Consider the following 17,185-nt stretch of genomic DNA (forward strand, 5'->3'; position numbering starts at 1 on the left):
TGGTTAGGGCAGCGGTGCGCAGAGTGACAGGGGGGCGCAGCACAAAAAGTTTGCGCTCCCCTGGGTTAGGGTGCTGTTACTGCCCCCGGCTGCAGTCTGCGAAACACTCCAACCCAAAGCGCCCACGCCTCTCCGATGAGCCGGCGTCACTGAGGATGCGACGTCGGACATACCCGACGTACGTTTCACCTGCGTGGCTTCAGCGGGGCCCCTCCATACTGTTTGGGATTTTCTTCAGCACTAATTAGCCCTCTTTTTCACATTGCGCAGGGTTAGTTTACGACTTTAAAAAGCGTATCTCAGTCTACCATGTTAAAGGCAAACCAGAAAGTGGGGGCGAGTTGCGTGTGTAGTAATTCCTTGTATCGTTCCCAAACATAAACTGTGTACTTCATGTAGATTTTCTGTTGTGACAGAGATTGCAAAACTTTGCTTTGACCTCTTGCTGTGTCACTCTGATGACTTGGACCTCATTAAGGTAATGATATATTTTCTCTCTGATTTGTGGGGGCGCCTTTAACGACCGTGGAGGACACTCCCCACGGGCTAACTCATTCCTAATCCATTCCTTTTCCAAAACTCTTTCATGTCAATAAGAAATGGTAAAAGGCCTGAAAATACATGTGGATTACACGCACAGACCACACAACAACCTTTTTTTTATTATTCTGATTATTCCCTCGTTTTAGACTTTGGGGCTTAATCTATAAGGTGTTCTAGCGCAGGTGAGGTGCTATCGCATGGAAAGCCCCACTGACTGTAATGAGATTTTTGCTGCGATAGCACGTAACCAGAGTTTATCATACCTTACAGAATAAGGGCCGTAGTCTTCACCTTTCACACAGTTGGCATGAATGTTTTTTTTTTTGTTGTTAACTCTTTGTTGCTAAAAGACGAATAAGTGTCTCTGATACGTTTCTTTCCCTCAGGGACGTGTCGCCCCACACAAGCAGCTCCAATTCATCGGACAGTTATTGGATATTATTCAGAGTCCTGGAAATTTAAAAAACAATGCGTCGACGGACAGCACATCTCACGGGTAACAAAACATTGCAAATGGTGTTTTATATCTCACTCTTCCTGTTTGTGAGGGTGTATTTATTTACAGTTTGGAACAGGAAGGAATTTATTTTTCCCCTGATGAGACATCATTAGATTATGTGTCATTGGGGTTTTTTGTTTGCATTTCCTCTGGATTAATATACTGTATATACAAATATACGATACGTATCTGTCGTCTAAATTTAGCATAGGTTGAACCTGATGGGCGTACAGTGGCGAGAAAAAGTTTGTGAACCCCTTAGGATCTTCACCTATTTCAAACCTAGAGTTTTATTACAGTTTAATCAAAGTCCTAATAATAGATAAAGATAACCTGATCAAACGGTCAAACGGAAAAAAACAAATACTTTTATTTTATTTTTTTTGTAAAATCTTTTTATGGGAAATTATACAGACTTATACATAGAATACATTTCTTACAAACATGATACAGCGGGTTTGTATACCGTGTCCCTTTCTATTCCATACCATATTCGTTTGGCAAAATGTCCTTTTTTTTAAAAATATAGTAACACTTTAACTTTTGTCTTTTATAGCTCTTGGGACCTCCTGGGAAGGCATGTGTAACAAATATGCCAAGTTTATATCTGGGCACAGTTGTTGGTCAATTTCATATATTGTGAAATAGTTTGTATGGTTTATCCAGTCTCCTGCATATGTCAAGAGAGCGGCCAAGTTGTACATTATAAGTGAGGGGAGGTTTATAACTCGGTTTCTTTTATGTTGCTGTCGTTTTTCATTGAGGCCAAAAAGTTCTACCTTTGACTCGTCTGTCCAGAGAACATTGTTCCAGAAGTTTTACGTATCATCTATGTGCTCTTTGGCGAACTTCCCATCGGCAGCAATGTTCTTTTTAGGGAGCAGTGGTTTACTCCTGGCTATCCTTCCATGAACACCGTTCTTGTTCAGTCTTTTTCTGATAGTTGAGTCATGAACACTCACATTAGCCGAGGCGAGAGGGGCCTGCAGATCCTTGGGTGTTACGCTGGGGTTCTTTGTGACTTCCTGGGGGATTTGCCTGTTTGTTCTTGGAGATATTTTGTTAGGACGACCGCTCCTAGGTAGAGTGACTGTGGCCTTGAACTTTCTCAATAGGTAAACTATCTGTCTGACAGTGGATTGGTGGAGCCCCAAATCCTTAGAAATGGTTTTGTAACCCTTTTTAGACTGAAAAAGATGAGAATCAATAACTGCTTTTCTGAGGTCTTGAGAGATGTCTTTTGATCGTGGAATGACGTGTTTCCACACACCTGTATGGTGAAGACCAAACTCACAACGTTTCTGATCATTATATAGGGTGGGGCCTCCCAAACTCACCCCTGACTATCTCCCTAATTATTAATAAACACCTTAATCCAATTATCCCCTTTTTGTTTAGCAGATACAACCAGGGTTTCACTTACTTTTGCACATACCCTGACTCTTAATTACTCACTATTTGTACAATTCATACATCATTTTGTTTCAAGAGACATGGAATTGGTTAATATAAACCCCATTGGATATTTTAAGAAAAGACTGGTTTTGATTCAACAAGGTTATCATGGAAAAACTATGCAAATTCCATAGTTATCATTGCGGTTTTTCTCACCACTGTATATCTTTATATATTTTTCCCCAAACCTATTTTTACACACACACAACTCAAATGGTTTTTCTCTGCCATGTTCAGGGAGATTTCCAGATGTTCCTCAAACACATGCTAATTGTTCCCTAGTTTGTAATTGATATAACTACAGTTATCCTTGCGTGTGACGTGCTTTATATTTGCTGCCTTTTGCTCTTAACACCATTGGGTTGTTGCACACGCTGTCATATTAACCATTTCTGCTTGATTCTGTTCCCGGTGTGTCCTGCTTGATTTCCGTGCTCGTCGCCCTGGACAGCGCTGACAAACCCCTCCCAGCCCGTGTTTTGGAAAATGAGGAGCTGCTGAAGGAACTTTTCTCCAGTCCTTCCTTCCAATCCTCCCTAAACCCCGAGTGTAGGCCCTGGCCGGCAGACATTAAGCCTCTTCTGCTGACGGATGAGCCGCTGCAGAAAAAGTAATTACACCGTTATTGGCGGGGGAGGGAGGGAGGGGACGGTGTTTATGCTAAAAGAGCAATAATATATATTCATTAAAAAAAATCAAAAACTTTCAGAGCTACTGTGTGAATCAATAAAATGCCTATATTGTATATTGAAGTATGCCGTGAAAGATTACAATAAGTGTATACAGTCTATGCCACTGGTGTCTCTTTTGTAATTCATTGAGAGTTTAAAGGTTTTTTTTTTAACACTTGGGAGAATGAATACGTAAAATAAAACTCTCCGCTCTTAACATTATAATTGAGAAGCAGCTGGTAACATGACAACTGAAATTGTAAGAAACGCGGACATGCCAGAAAAGCACAATGGCACCAACACAACTCTGATGGCTACTCACCTTGTAATGTGTGCTGCGTCCTGCTAAAGTGTGTGTGTGTGTGTGTGTGTGTGTGTGTGTGTGTGTCGTCATATACCTCCAATACGGACATATATTCTCTCCAGGACCCTTCATTCTGGGACGGAGAATGTTATGAGTGACGCCTTGGAAGCATTACAGAAAATCTCCGCCACCCTGCAGGCTCTAAAAGAAGAGGTGAGGGTAACGGGCGACTGCGGCCTCATTCCTTGGTATCGCCTGCTTCTTTGGCCCTTTTTTTAAAACCCTGCTGTTAAGAGGGAGAGATTAAACCCCAAACACAAAGGCGTGCGGTGCTGTCTCCTCCGGCAGCGATGGAGGTTACAAATCTTTGTTCCCGCTGCAGCGTTGGTGGGACGGTTACGTGGCTGGGTTAGATCACCTTCCACCGTATCCCCTTTTCCCCACAGTGTGTGTTCCTGTGCAGCTCTGTGCCTGGCGGTGACACGGTCATACAGACTTTGAAGCTGGCCCTGACCGATTTCCACCAACTCATCGCTGCCTTCACCCAAGTTTATCAGCACGAATTCCAGGAGCACTGCAGCCGCGCAGCGCCGCCGATGAACCCCGCGGGGCCCCTTTTCCAGTCCGTCCACCAGTCTCTAAGTGTTTGTAGCAAGGTACGGGCTGCGAGAAGGGTCATAGAAACCACGAGAAGAGCCACGTGGCCCAGCCCCTCATTACATCCTTCCTAGTCCGTTTTTGGCTGCATGAGACCTGCAAATCTAGAACATCCTGCATTCAAGGACCCAATTCTGCGCCTTTTACTTGCGCCCGCGCTTGTTTTGCACTTCGGTGGCAAGTTGCTGGCCATCCTCCGGCTCTCACGTGTCCTTTTCCCTTTCTCAGGAGCTTGAAGCTTTTGCCCAGTTCACAGAAACCTCGGAGCAGATTGTGGAGGTGGTGAGGAGAAGGCAGCATTGCAGAGAGCCCTGGGGAAGCAACAGCATGATGACTCTGTGTAAGTTACTGACCCCCCCCCCCCCTTTCCCCCTCTCTTACAAGTACGTCCTGGGGGGCGTGTCCACTGAGCGTGGTCGCCCATAACTGGGGACACATTACAACGTGGGCAGCCATCTTCAGTCCTCAAGGGCCACTATATATATATACCGGAAGCATTATATCTGTGGTTGGTACCATTGAAAAGATGACCCCTCCCCCCTACGCACAACGCCGTTACAGCAGCCAACTCCCCCAGTGCCTCGGCATTTCAATGGTGGCGACCTCCGAGTAACAGAGTAACCGCACAGACGGTGACAGGGAGTGAATATATATTTATCTTAATATGATCGCTAAAGCGTATTCTCTAAGCCTCGCTTACCTTTGACCTACAATAGTTATTGACCGTATCAACTCCGTTTTATTTTATTATTCGTATCTTATTCGAAGTTACACCTATAATTCTCTTATGAATGTGATGGGTTAGTATCGTTATATATCTTTTGGCTCTGCGACACGTCTGGTTATTGTCTTCGTTATCTATACTCTCTCGTTATGTGTATATAGAAGTATTTGCTAGTGCGCTATTATCTATCCTATCAGACACTAGCATGAGTCACAGCTGTATTACTCTATCCAATGTTGCCAAATGTATGCCACACCCCTATACGAGGCAGAATACATTACCGTATAGGGCTATGTTTTTTTCCTAAAAATGTCCTTCCGAAAACTGTCCTCGTATTAAACGCGCAGCCTAACGAACACCTTTTATTTTTCATGTAGAACACCTTCAAAACTGTAGGGTCGTATTAAGTGCGAGGCCGTGCTAAATTTGGGCCAATACGGTACTTTTGCAATTCCTTGGTTAATTTATGTGAGCATATCCGTGGTTTCGGCTCGCATCTACTAATTGGTGAAACCATCTGAAGAAATGGCTCCACTGTTTGCGTGTCAACTTTTTCCTAAATATGTTCTTCAACAGCCTCTAGCCACAGTTGTGTATTGTAACGCAAATGTCACCCTCGGGCCTGCCTCGCTCAGACAATCCCACACGGCTGCAATCTCATTATTGTAATGTAACTGAAGCGACAGAAAATACTAACTCGCCACCATTACATATTGTATCATACGTGTGATCTAATACGTATATAACATAATCTTTGCAAATCATATCGTGTGTGGCATCCTGGTTTTTACACCCCGAATTCAAAATGAATTATAAGATAATGTAACTGAACTGGAATTCTTACACAGTGCAACAAATAAACCACAAGAATTAACCAGTACAACAAATAAACCACAGGAACGAACCATTCCAATGTCTCTTGTATGCTCGTTTTTTTTTTTTTTTTTTTTTTTAAAGATGAGAAAATCCAGGAAGTGAAACAGAACTACGAGGCATTCCGAGGTTCCTTCCAAGTGTGAGAGGGGGCTGCGTGTGTCGGAGCATCACGTGCAGCGCACACGCAGAGCAGACACAGGATGCCGTTTAGCTGCAGAGCCCCGGAGATCACCATACAGGCAGGAAATCTGGATGGATTGTTAAATATAACAAGGGATGAAAAAAAAAAAACACTACTAAAGATGATCTGAAGCACCGGCAACCACAAAGGATGTATGGCGGCGGCTGTTGTAGTTTCCCTAATGTTGGTGCAAGAAGGGAGAAAGCACAATTTGCATCATTTGTGTTTTCTAAATGCCATTATTATTTTGATGTATTTTGCTCTTGCTGGTGCCTTGTTATGAGCTTATTTTCACCTAATTGCGATGGAAAGATCTTATTCCTCAATTGCCAGGCTTGAATGTTCATATTTAACAGATGTTAGCAGATGTTACACTGAAGGCCCGTATGGACACACATGTAAATAATATAATTGCACTGTTTGTGCAGGTAAACACTTGTGTAACCCAGAAGTTGTAATCGTTTTATTGCTTCACTTCTTCCTGGTGTTGGGAATAACAACCTGTCATTGCATTCTTCACCTGAGTATTCTCATTGTAGGTGTGGCGTTTGCGACATTGCGTGTTCATTTTTCTAGTGACCTCAAGTTGCGTGGTGTGGCTGGGTTTGCACACACAAGACCTGAATGTCCAGTTTTATACAGAGTACAAATGGCGGGTAGCTTTGAAAACGTTGCAATGTGCAGTGTTGTGGGTGGCAGGTTAGCAAGGTTAATGTGCGGGGGAATAATTGGAGTAACACTCCACTCATTTAGTCATTTGTTTAGAAGTTTTATATTTAATTAATGACTTTCGTAGTGTAGATGAGTGCTACCTTCTGGGCACAGCTATTTAAAAATATATATGCGATCTCCATCATTCCTTGTGTGTGTAAAGCGAGGAAAGGGAGACGTTTATTATTTGGAGTTAATTTGGAGCGTTAATCCTAAACCAGGGGGTCTTCCCTAGTGTTAATCCTAAAAAAAAAAAAAATACACTATCTTTCTATGAAGAGGCTTTTCCCGTGACCTCGGAAGGGAATGGCTTTACGACTGGAGTTGGCCACCCCGGTTTTAAGATATGTTATGCTGAAGTGCCATAGGACGCACACACAGGGTAACTATACAAACGCTGTATCTGCCGTTCAGGATGTTTTCTGCTGTTTATCCCCATACGCTTTGCAGTCTATAGAATGACCCCCCAAAAAATGAGCTTTGTTTATTTTGACCCTTTCCCAGAGGCACCATAATTTGGACGTACCTCAAAACCCTTTACAGTTCCAGATTACTGGGATCCATGTCAGGAAGTGATTTTAAGTGTTTCATTATCAATCATTTCCTGCTTAAGAGCTCTTAAAAGCAGTACCCATTTTAAACTACAATCCCCAGTAAGCTCCACCTTCTGTGCTGCACACGATGTGGGGGTGGCAAGAGCCCTTAAAACCTGCCCAAGCATGTTCTAACAAGGACATGATACTGAAGCTTTCTACACACCATCTCCTCCTCTCAGGTAAGCACTTACCTTCATCTTTTCCCCCCTACACTAATAAGCCTACTAGCTGCATTCCCAGCCCGAACATGAGAGCTTTCCCTCATTTAAATACCCAACGCTTTAAGTTGTTATGACATTTATTTATTTTTCTCCATAATTTTTTTTTTTCAAGAAGTGTTTTTGCGGAACATGTTTAAGTGCATAAGCCACTTCTTGGGTGTTTTTATTTAATTATTTTTTATTTTTTTACAAATTTAAAGTAGAAGAATCCTATTCTGTTTTTGGTGAGAAGGCTACCATTTATTAATAATATATTGTCTTAACTAACCAATACAAGTCTTGCTTCAACTTGAAGGGGTTAGATGGAATGTAATGCAATATTTGTTGTTAAAAGATCAGCAGGTGCATGGGTAATGCATTGTTTTATAACCCCCACCCCCCCATAATAGTGAACAGTGTCACAAATAACTTAGTCTACATTTGGATAGGAACGGACGTCAAATAACTTGCCCTGTTCACGCCTTCCCCTACACAGCCACATCCAGGATGGGTGGTCACTTTGATTTATTACAGTATAGGGGACATTTTGGATTCTAACACGGCATTCAGTTGTGTTGTATTTGTTTTTTTTTATTTATATATATTATATATTATTATAATATATATATATATATATATATATATATATATATATATATATATATATATATATATATATAATAATAAAAAATAATCATCCCAGGAATATTAATAATTCCAAAGAGCGCACAGAAGAATATGGGGTAGAACAGCCCAAATATGCACTTGCCCCTTGAACCGAATCCCAGTTTTATATTGGAGTTCAGAGAGTCACGTTACGCACCACTCCTGTGTATATGTGTGTCTCTGTCTCTCGCGCTCTCTCTCCGGCTGAAACTGGAGGACTCGTTTTCATCCATAGTGAAAGCTTGTTGGCTTCTCTTCCATCTCCAAAGTAGTCTGTTCCTCATTTTTAATTTGTAGCGTTCACTGCTAATAATAAGTCAACTGGAGCATTTTGTATTGTATTGTAGACTTTCACAAGCAGCGGAGGGTCCTGACTGCCCAGCCCATGTTACCCTTACTACTTACTGTATACAGCACGAGTAGCAAACTCCAGTCCTAAAGGACCACCAACAGCAGGCCAGGTTTTCAGGGTATCTCTGCTTCAGCACAGGTGGCTCAGCCATAATGACTCCACCACCTGCGCTGAAGCAGGGATAGCCATAAAACCTGGCATGCTGTTAGCAGCCCTTGAGGACTGAGTTTGACACCCTGCTGTATATATACATTCTCATTTCTTATTCCAGAAGACTGGCGTTTAATGGTGACCTGGAAGCCACTTCACACTTCTCTCCAACTTCACTGTGTCTCTTTTTTTAAAATTATAATAATTGACATCTTTTATATAAAGACACATTTTGTTTTCCTATATCCGGGAACCCTGCAAGGCCGCTGGGTTTGTTAATGTAAAGTACCGCCATTTTCGGATGTATAAATGATGTAATGTTGGCCGATGGCAAAGGATGTGCGGCGGGAGAACCTGGAACAACAGAAGTAGGAACAGTTACCGTTCCAATGCGTCCCCAAACGGAAGATACGGCCGGGCACATTTACCGGAATCGCACTTCTTACCCTTTTTACATCACGGTAGTAGTTTCTATATTTGTTTATCCTGTGGTATGTCATTGTGTGTTTATTTTATTTCCTTATTACAGAGTAGCATTATGGCCCGTTCAGTCAAAACCTTTGTCTTCCTGGACCTGGAAGCCACTGGCCTGCCGTGTGACCGCCCCAAGATAACGGAGATCTGCCTGGTGGCCGTCCATCTCTGCTCGTTGGAGAATCCAGTGGAAGACGAATCGGGAGAGCTGCAGCTCCCCCGGGTGGTGGACAAGCTCTGCCTATGTGTGGATCCAGGGAAGCCCGTCAACGAGGCGGCAGCCAAGATCACCGGCCTCCGGACCGAACATCTGTGTGATAACCAGAAGCAGAGCTTTGACCCGTGCCTCGTTAACCTGGTTAAAGAGTTCTTGAAACGTCAAGCTCAGCCCGTCTGTCTGGTGGCCCATAATGGGTTTGGCTATGACTTCCCTCTTCTGAAGACAGAGCTGCAGCAACAAGGGGGGGATTTCCCAGGCTCTCTGCTGTGCCTGGATTCCCTTCAAGCGTTCCGAAGGCTGGACAAGCAAGAGAACCACGAGGTCGAGAGTGTCAAAGGATACTACTCCCTTTCTAAAATGTACAAGCGCGCCTTTGGTAGGGACCCTGCCGATTGCCACTTTGCGGAGGGTGATGTGCTCACCCTCATCATGGTCTTCTTGTTCAGAGCAAGCGGCCTACTGAAGATGGCCAAGTCGAACTATAAGAAGTGGGGAGAGGTGAAACCTATGTATGGCCAACCTTCCGAAGAGTCTGACTAACAAGAGTCTCCTCCGTCCGCCATCACTTTCTATGCGATAGCGACGGTTTCACGGAAGCCTTGAATTTAGCTCCATCAAAAAGAGTAACTACCACATGTTTATATATTTCTAAGATGCGTTTTTATGCCTATTGCTGTTTTTTAAGATGGTGCCTTTTGGTGGGAGAGGGAGACAGTGGGGGAGGGGGGTGGGGAGGGCGACTGGGGGTGGGAGAGGGAGACAGGGGGGGGGGGAGGGAGAGGGAGACAGTGGGGGGGGGAGGGAGAGGGAGACAGTGGGGGGGGGGAGAGGGGGGCAATGGTGCATAGTATTAAGGTGATGGTGTATATCTTAATGTTCCCTCTGACTGTGTTACTGCTTTTTATTCTGGAATCTATAGCATTTCTATTAAATGGATTTTTATCTATTTTGCCACTATTGGGAAGTCGTTCGCTTTATTACACGTCTCTTAATCTGTAAACGATCGGAATAATAAAGTCCCTCCCCCCTTCACCCTTTTTGTTTTGCCCGGACTATTGAGACTTTGACTTCTAGAACACACAAAGACACTAATAATAATCTTGAATAATTGAGATTGGAAACCACAAATACAAAATCTTCTTGCTGACTGACGATATCGTGCCCTAACACAGGGTCCACCAACAGGTCAGGTTTACAGGCTATCCCTGCTTCAGCACAGGTGGCTGAGCTACTGATTGAGCCCCCTGTGCTGAAGCAGGGATCTCCTGCAAACCTGACCTGGTGGTGGCCCGTGAGGACTGGATTTGCCCTGCCCTAACCAAACCGATGATATCCTGCTTAATAACAATGAATCTGAGGCATTCGCAGAAAGGGGAAAGTCCACGCGTGGTCAGCACCCACATTGAACAAACAGGTGCCACTGTTTTCCTAGCCATGCCACCTGACTTGGAATGTACGTGGCGTGGTCTTATCAAGGTGCAGTTGGCCTCCTTGGGTGCAGCACAAGAGATAATTAGTGTGTTTGTTACTGCTGCCCTATAGCGAGGGAGCGGCATGATTACGTGATTAAAATAATGCCTTCCACATCCCTGTGAGAGGTGCATCACAACATCTGTAGGTCGTATCAAGATGTCTTCATCATATGCACCCATAATTTCCTTTTCCTCTCATGCCAGGTTGTGGTCTTTCGAAATGCGCTTCACGTAGGCGGCCAAAGATTGTGATGATGATTGAGGTGCCACTGATTCTGATATATATATCTATATATATATATATCGGGGGGAAGATTCTGTAAGGCATATTCCAGGAGGAGGTGAAGCCGTGGGATCCCACTGTGAATAGTGTAAATCCGTTCATAAGATAGTATAGGGTAAGGATCCCCTGTTATTGGTTCGTAGAGAGGTACAGTAACCTGGTTAGGGAGCGCCCCATAGAGATTGCTGTCTTCACCGCTGGGGGTTCATGGAGAGGCAGCAGATGCCCAGATTGGACTCAACAGACCGTAGTCCCGATGCATATTCGGATCAGCCCCATCGGAGAGTTCATAGCTGGCCTCACTCCCCGCTGCCGCTGTGGGGAATGCAGCACCCGAGGGAAGGGCCCTGATCCCTGGCAGGGGGAGATTAGCACCAGCCCGGACAGGAGCCCGTATGGAATAGTGTGCCAGCGAAGTCATCCTGATGAGGGTTTCCAATAGGTAGCCAATGGAATCAAGCCGCGGCACCTACCTAGCGGAGCGAGATAGGGGCGGCATCAGGAAGAGTACAGCCCTGTCTGTACCAAGGTCCCAATGTATATGGATGTAAACAATAAAGCTGCTGTTGATTGAATCAAGTTCCTTGCGTCTATATTACCGCAATAATAAAACCCTATAACTCAGCGCTACAACCAATGGTGATAAAATATAAGTGATTGTGATAACGTCTGAATAACTAAAACCAAACTCTGCGAGCGATTGGTGAAGCTGCCTAGGGACTCCGTCCTAGCAAATTATCTCACAAGTTTGCAATACGAATACATGGATAGAAAATAGTGAGATTCCCGGCGCTATAACATCATGTTACCCCAGTCCGTAAACAATGTCCGTGGGGCTCTACAGTTCTCCTGGTGATGGATGCAAATGGGTCACAAAGCCAGTACTGCCGGCTGGCACCTTGCCGATGTTCCTGTAGGCAAATACAAAAAAGAACACACACAATTGCACAGAAACAAGCACTCGATGGCCGCCATTTACACCAAAAGGAATCCTACTCACAGGGAAAGGTCTTGTTGAATTCAGTGGAGAGAATCTGTTATCTGCCTCCGTGTGACGCCAGTGACGAGCGCCATGGACATTTTTTATGGACTGGGGTAACATTATGTTTTAGCGTCGGGAATCTCACTATTTTCTATCCTTGCGTCTATCATTGCTATCGCCCAGCCGCCCGAAACCAGCACCCTGACCAGGTAACCACAAGCTAAGAGACACTGATGTAAACTCCGTAGCACACAGGCAGGGAGGGTTACATATATATATTGTGACATAGTCCAAAGATGTTAGGCAGCTTTCTGCCCCATTTTAGAGCAGAAAGTGCAGGAATAGCTAAAAATGATCCGTTCCACAGCTTCCCATTAACTCAGGCAGCTGGATGGAAAATCCAGACCACAGATTACAATGGCTCTAGTTCTCCCTCACCTGCTCTTCTAATCACATGCACAGGTATTTAGAGCAGAGAGGTTTTGCATTTCTCTCTCTCTCCTTGGAGCCTGGGGGCTGGGGGTGTCGCTACTCTCCTGCATCCAGTATCGAGGTTGACGGCCTCTACACGTATCACAGTACCAGAGGATTTGCCTGGACACCCCAAACAGATAAGACAAACAAATGGTTACTGCTGTTGCTAAAAGACTGTGCTGTATCTTGTGTCCCTAAATGAGAGAGCATTGTTTTAAGCTGGGGAACCAGTTTAGTTGGCCAGCAGCTGTTAGAGAGACTGATTCTGATGTGTAGTTAGATCCCTGAAAGGGATAGGATTTGCTTATATGATTTTGGTTTTATTTCTTGAAATAACAGTGTGGGAAATATTGTAACACTGAAATGTGTGAACTGCTGAATGAAAGTATCTGAGTACCTCTAACCTACACATGTTAAAGCTGCAGTACCTTACTTGGATGAAAATAAAGCAGGCAGAAGCCTGAGTTAAGCAGCATAATACTTTGCATGATCCTGTTTGTTGTATAATTAACCCTAGAAGACTGTGTCGGGAAGAACCCAGACAGACGTCAGCACTACAAAAGAGGGGCGTTTGTCACATATGGTGGAGAATGCGGGCAGACACTAAAAAGTCTGTGGGTTTGCAAATAAATGCGGGGGTTTAAAATGGCCGCCCAGCTGAACTAAAGTACAGATGCTATGAGTGAAGTCTGTCCCGCTGTGTATATCAGTTGTGCTTCTAGCATACACAGAGAATGTGCGAAGTGTGGATGCAATAGCACCCTGAACCCAAACAGAAAACCAAAATGTTTTGCTGAAGAGAAAAAAAAATTTGCATCTAGCAAGTGCTGTTTGTAAAGCTTATGCCTTTTGCTGAAGTGAGTGAATTTGCAGCTAGCAAGTGCTGTATGTAAGCTGCTGAAGTAAGTGAAATTGCAGCTAGCAAATTGTCCCTGCCGGGTTTCTAAAATGGCCGACGTGAAATGTTTGTTGTGTAATGTACGTAACCATACAAAACAGTGTCCCTTCAGGCCATACTATGATCACGACCCTGGAGGAGAGCCGTACCCACAGATGAATTTAGTATGCTGGGCCTGTCGTGAAGTAGGTCACATGGAAGATGTGTGCCCCAAAATTTTCAAAGACAAACAGCTGCAAAAGCAAGCAACGCCCTGTGAGTGCAAGCAAGATGTGGAAGCTGATAACAGTGAGTGTGTGCCCAGGACCACTGATATCTCTGGAGCTAATAAAGCAAAAAGAAAGAAAACTGTTCCTCAAGTCACAGGGGAAGTGACCGAGCCACTTGAACCTGCACTGTCAGGACATGCGTCAGAAAGGCGCCGAGATGAGCAACAGCCCATAGGGCCTGGCGCAATCGTCCCAGGAATGACGACACGCCTAGAGATGACAAAGGCTACTGCTACCATCATAGGCAGAGAGCCAAGCGAATCAAAGAAAACAAGAACTGACTGGAAACTATGCTATGAGATGTCCCAGAAAGATGTGCAAAACTTCATCACAGAGTTGGGGGTTTCTCGGCAAGAGGCTAGCGTGCTTAAAGCAGAGCTGGAACTCTCACGCCATGAGGTCTACGCTCGCAGCACAGAGCTGTGTACATTGAAGAAAACCTATGAGAATACCCTGAGTAATTTAGAGACTGTAAAAAGAGAGAATGTAAGTCTGACACAGAAAAATTCAGACTTGACTGACCAGATCAGTGAAGGTGATGAGAAGCTTCACCAAGCAGAAAAAGTGGAGAAGCAATTGATCCAGGAAAAGTTAGAAATGCAGGAAGCACTGCAGAATACAGAATCAGCGGCGATCCAGGCGACACAAACTGCAGAGCTCCAAAAAATGGAGGCGCTGATGCAAACCCAGAGCAAGCACCAGAAAGAGGTGAAGACCCTGAGGGAGGTCTGGCACGATCAGGTTGAAGAGCTGCAGAAGCAGATGGCTGAGCGCGAGATACAGTGCGCCAAGAGAGAGGAGGTGTCCGTCCGTCAGGTGGTTTGCCTGACACTGCGCTATAAAAGCGAGATGGCCGTTATCTACAAGCAGCTGGACCACACGGCAAATGAGGGGGCCCGGCTGCAGCTGGAGCTGGACAAGACCCGGAAGGAGCACCTGCAGCTGCAGGTCAAGAATAGAGAAAATGAAACAGAGTTAAACCTCGCTCTGAAACAGATGACGGACATGGGAGAAGCGGCTAAAGTGGTTCAGTCGGGCTATCAATCCTACCTCCTAACCAAGCAAGCTGTACGTTCCTATACGTGTATCTTCAATGCTGTTGCAATATTACGATTTGCTATAAAGATGAAGTTGGAGAAAGAGATTCCAAGGCTAAAAGAGACACGGTCACAAAAGGAGACCAGGGAAAGTAAACTCAATGCCCTCACTGATGACAAAGAGGAAGGAGAAAGAATTGACTTTGATTGTGCTGCTGTTATTCCAGAAACAGATAGGCACCCTCCTGAGAATATACTCCCTGATCTGGGATTCAAAAATCCAGATCCTCAATTTCATTTACGTTGTCCAGAAGATTATCAAACTAGTGGACACACCCAGGACAACACAGAAGATGTTTTAGCCAAGTGGGTGGCAGTTCCTGAAAAAACAAACTTGTTGACAGATCCTGATGACATGGTTAATATGGACTACGTTTGTACAGAGGCAACTAGGTCTCCAAAACCCAAAGGCCTGGTAATGGCCACAAAAGGGAAATCAAAGATTGAAAAGAAAAAACAACGAAGGTTAACACGGCGCCTGAATAGTTCCATATCTCACCAATCTGGACCACACTGTGGAGCCAAGGAGAATCTGGTCCAAGGGTCTCATCAGAAGCTAAAGAAACAGTCCAGTCATTTGCAGGTTGCAGCGGGCTATGAAATAAAGTCAAAGGATGCAATAGACTGGAAGTCAAAAAAAAAAAAAAAATGTTTGGGGGAACTGACCGATTTATTTTTTTTATTACACGTGTGGACTATGTCACGGACTTAACTATGCAAATAAGCATTTTGTCAATATTACAATGTTATATTGGTTCTCTGTGTTGAAAATGTAGCTAAACTACAAATTAATATACAGGGTTGATGGCCCTTAAGATTACAAGGCTGTAGTATAAGAGAAAAAATATTGGTAGCTTACAATATGGGAAAAAAAAAAAAAATGCCCTTTTCGGTTGGTAAATTTATAATGAAGTTCATATTCGTGTCATGTAAATACTTAATGTTGTACTGAGCAGTTAGCTCAAGCATTTCAGGTAGGACGCTCACCCCAGTGAGGTCCATGGCCGCTCACCCCAGTAGGTGTGAGCTGGGGAGGGGGATATGTGACATAGTCCAAAGATGTTAGGCAGCTTTCTGCCCCATTTTAGAGCAGAAAGTGCAGGAATAGCTAAAAATGATCCGTTCCACAGCTTCCCATTAACTCAGGCAGCTGGATGGAAAATCCAGACCACAGATTACAATGGCTCTAGTTCTCCCTCACCTGCTCTTCTAATCACATGCACAGGTATTTAGAGCAGAGAGGTTTTGCATTTCTCTCTCTCTCCTTGGAGCCTGGGGGCTGGGGGTGTCGCTACTCTCCTGCATCCAGTATCGAGGTTGACGGCCTCTACACGTATCACAGTACCAGAGGATTTGCCTGGACACCCCAAACAGATAAGACAAACAAATGGTTACTGCTGTTGCTAAAAGACTGTGCTGTATCTTGTGTCCCTAAATGAGAGAGCATTGTTTTAAGCTGGGGAACCAGTTTAGTTGGCCAGCAGCTGTTAGAGAGACTGATTCTGATGTGTAGTTAGATCCCTGAAAGGGATAGGATTTGCTTATATGATTTTGGTTTTATTTCTTGAAATAACAGTGTGGGAAATATTGTAACACTGAAATGTGTGAACTGCTGAATGAAAGTATCTGAGTACCTCTAACCTACACATGTTAAAGCTGCAGTACCTTACTTGGATGAAAATAAAGCAGGCAGAAGCCTGAGTTAAGCAGCACAATACTTTGCATGATCCTGTTTGTTGTATAATTAACCCTAGAAGACTGTGTCGGGAAGAACCCAGACAGACGTCAGCACTACAAAAGAGGGGCGTTTGTCACAATATATATATATATATGTGTAACCCGTTGCAAGCACTAATAACATCGGCACCATATATAGTTACATTACCTTAACCCAGGGATGCGCAAACTTCCTGCACTGCGTGCCCCCCGCCTGCTCTCCTCAGTCGCGCCCCCCCTTACCGCCAATGAAGCGTCAAATGACGCTACAGGGTCATGTGATGTCACGTTACCCGCGGCGTCATTTGATGTCACGTCTCCATGGTAACGGGCTTCATTTGATGCTGCGTTGTCATGGAGACATGTGGTCTGTCATGGAGACATGTGGTCTGAAGCCGGTAAGTAAATTTACAGAGGCCTCGCGCTCTCGGCAGTTTGCGCACCGCTACCTTAACCAACGAGTGAGTTACACTGCGGCAGACTGCGCTGAGATGCTAAGCAGAGGCGGTAAGGTGAGTTACACTGCGGCAGACTGCGCTGAGCTGCTAAGCAGAGGCGGTAAGGTGTTACACCGCGGCAGACTGCGCTGCGCTGCTGAGCAGAGGCGGTAAGGTGAGTTACACTGCGGCAGACTGCGCTGAGCAGAGGCGCTAAGGTGAGTTACACTGCGGCAGACTGCGCTGAGCTGCTGAGCAGAGGCGCTAAGGTGAGTTAC

At 44.6% G+C, this 17,185-nt stretch overlaps 3 protein-coding genes across 14 annotated transcripts in view; 2 read left to right on the forward strand and 1 right to left on the reverse strand.

Annotated features, from left to right (window-relative positions):
• The window catches only part of HAUS7 (HAUS augmin like complex subunit 7), a 69,348-nt gene extending 63,290 nt beyond the window's left edge, over positions 1–6,058 (forward strand). For all 9 annotated transcript variants that reach the window (XM_075578408.1, XM_075578412.1, XM_075578409.1 and 6 more), the window contains 7 exons: positions 417–478; positions 930–1,039; positions 2,949–3,107; positions 3,595–3,685; positions 3,919–4,128; positions 4,358–4,469; positions 5,811–6,058. In XM_075578408.1, coding sequence (XP_075434523.1) covers positions 417–478; positions 930–1,039; positions 2,949–3,107; positions 3,595–3,685; positions 3,919–4,128; positions 4,358–4,469; positions 5,811–5,872 — 806 coding nt within the window. In that variant the 3' untranslated portion in view covers positions 5,873–6,058. The remainder of the gene's footprint in view (positions 1–416; positions 479–929; positions 1,040–2,948; positions 3,108–3,594; positions 3,686–3,918; positions 4,129–4,357; positions 4,470–5,810) is intronic.
• Positions 1–17,185, reverse strand: part of APEX2 (apurinic/apyrimidinic endodeoxyribonuclease 2) — a 112,620-nt gene that overhangs the window by 26,952 nt on the left and 68,483 nt on the right. The gene's annotated exons all lie outside the window — the stretch shown is intronic.
• On the forward strand, positions 7,254–9,994 carry TREX2 (three prime repair exonuclease 2). Its single transcript, XM_075578415.1, has 2 exons — positions 7,254–7,396; positions 9,115–9,994. Exon 2 carries the CDS (start codon positions 9,124–9,126, stop codon positions 9,817–9,819), a length of 696 nt encoding a protein of 231 aa, XP_075434530.1. The 5' UTR covers positions 7,254–7,396; positions 9,115–9,123; the 3' UTR covers positions 9,820–9,994.

Source organism: Ascaphus truei, chromosome 21 (assembly GCF_040206685.1).
Source record: "Ascaphus truei isolate aAscTru1 chromosome 21, aAscTru1.hap1, whole genome shotgun sequence".
In the NCBI taxonomy this organism is placed as follows: domain Eukaryota; kingdom Metazoa; phylum Chordata; class Amphibia; order Anura; family Ascaphidae; genus Ascaphus; species Ascaphus truei.

Excerpts from the sequence above, each read along its gene's own strand:
- TREX2 (XM_075578415.1), top strand. The coding sequence starts at position 9,124 with ATGGCCCGTTCAGTCAAAACCTTTGTCTTCCTGGACCTGGAAGCCACT.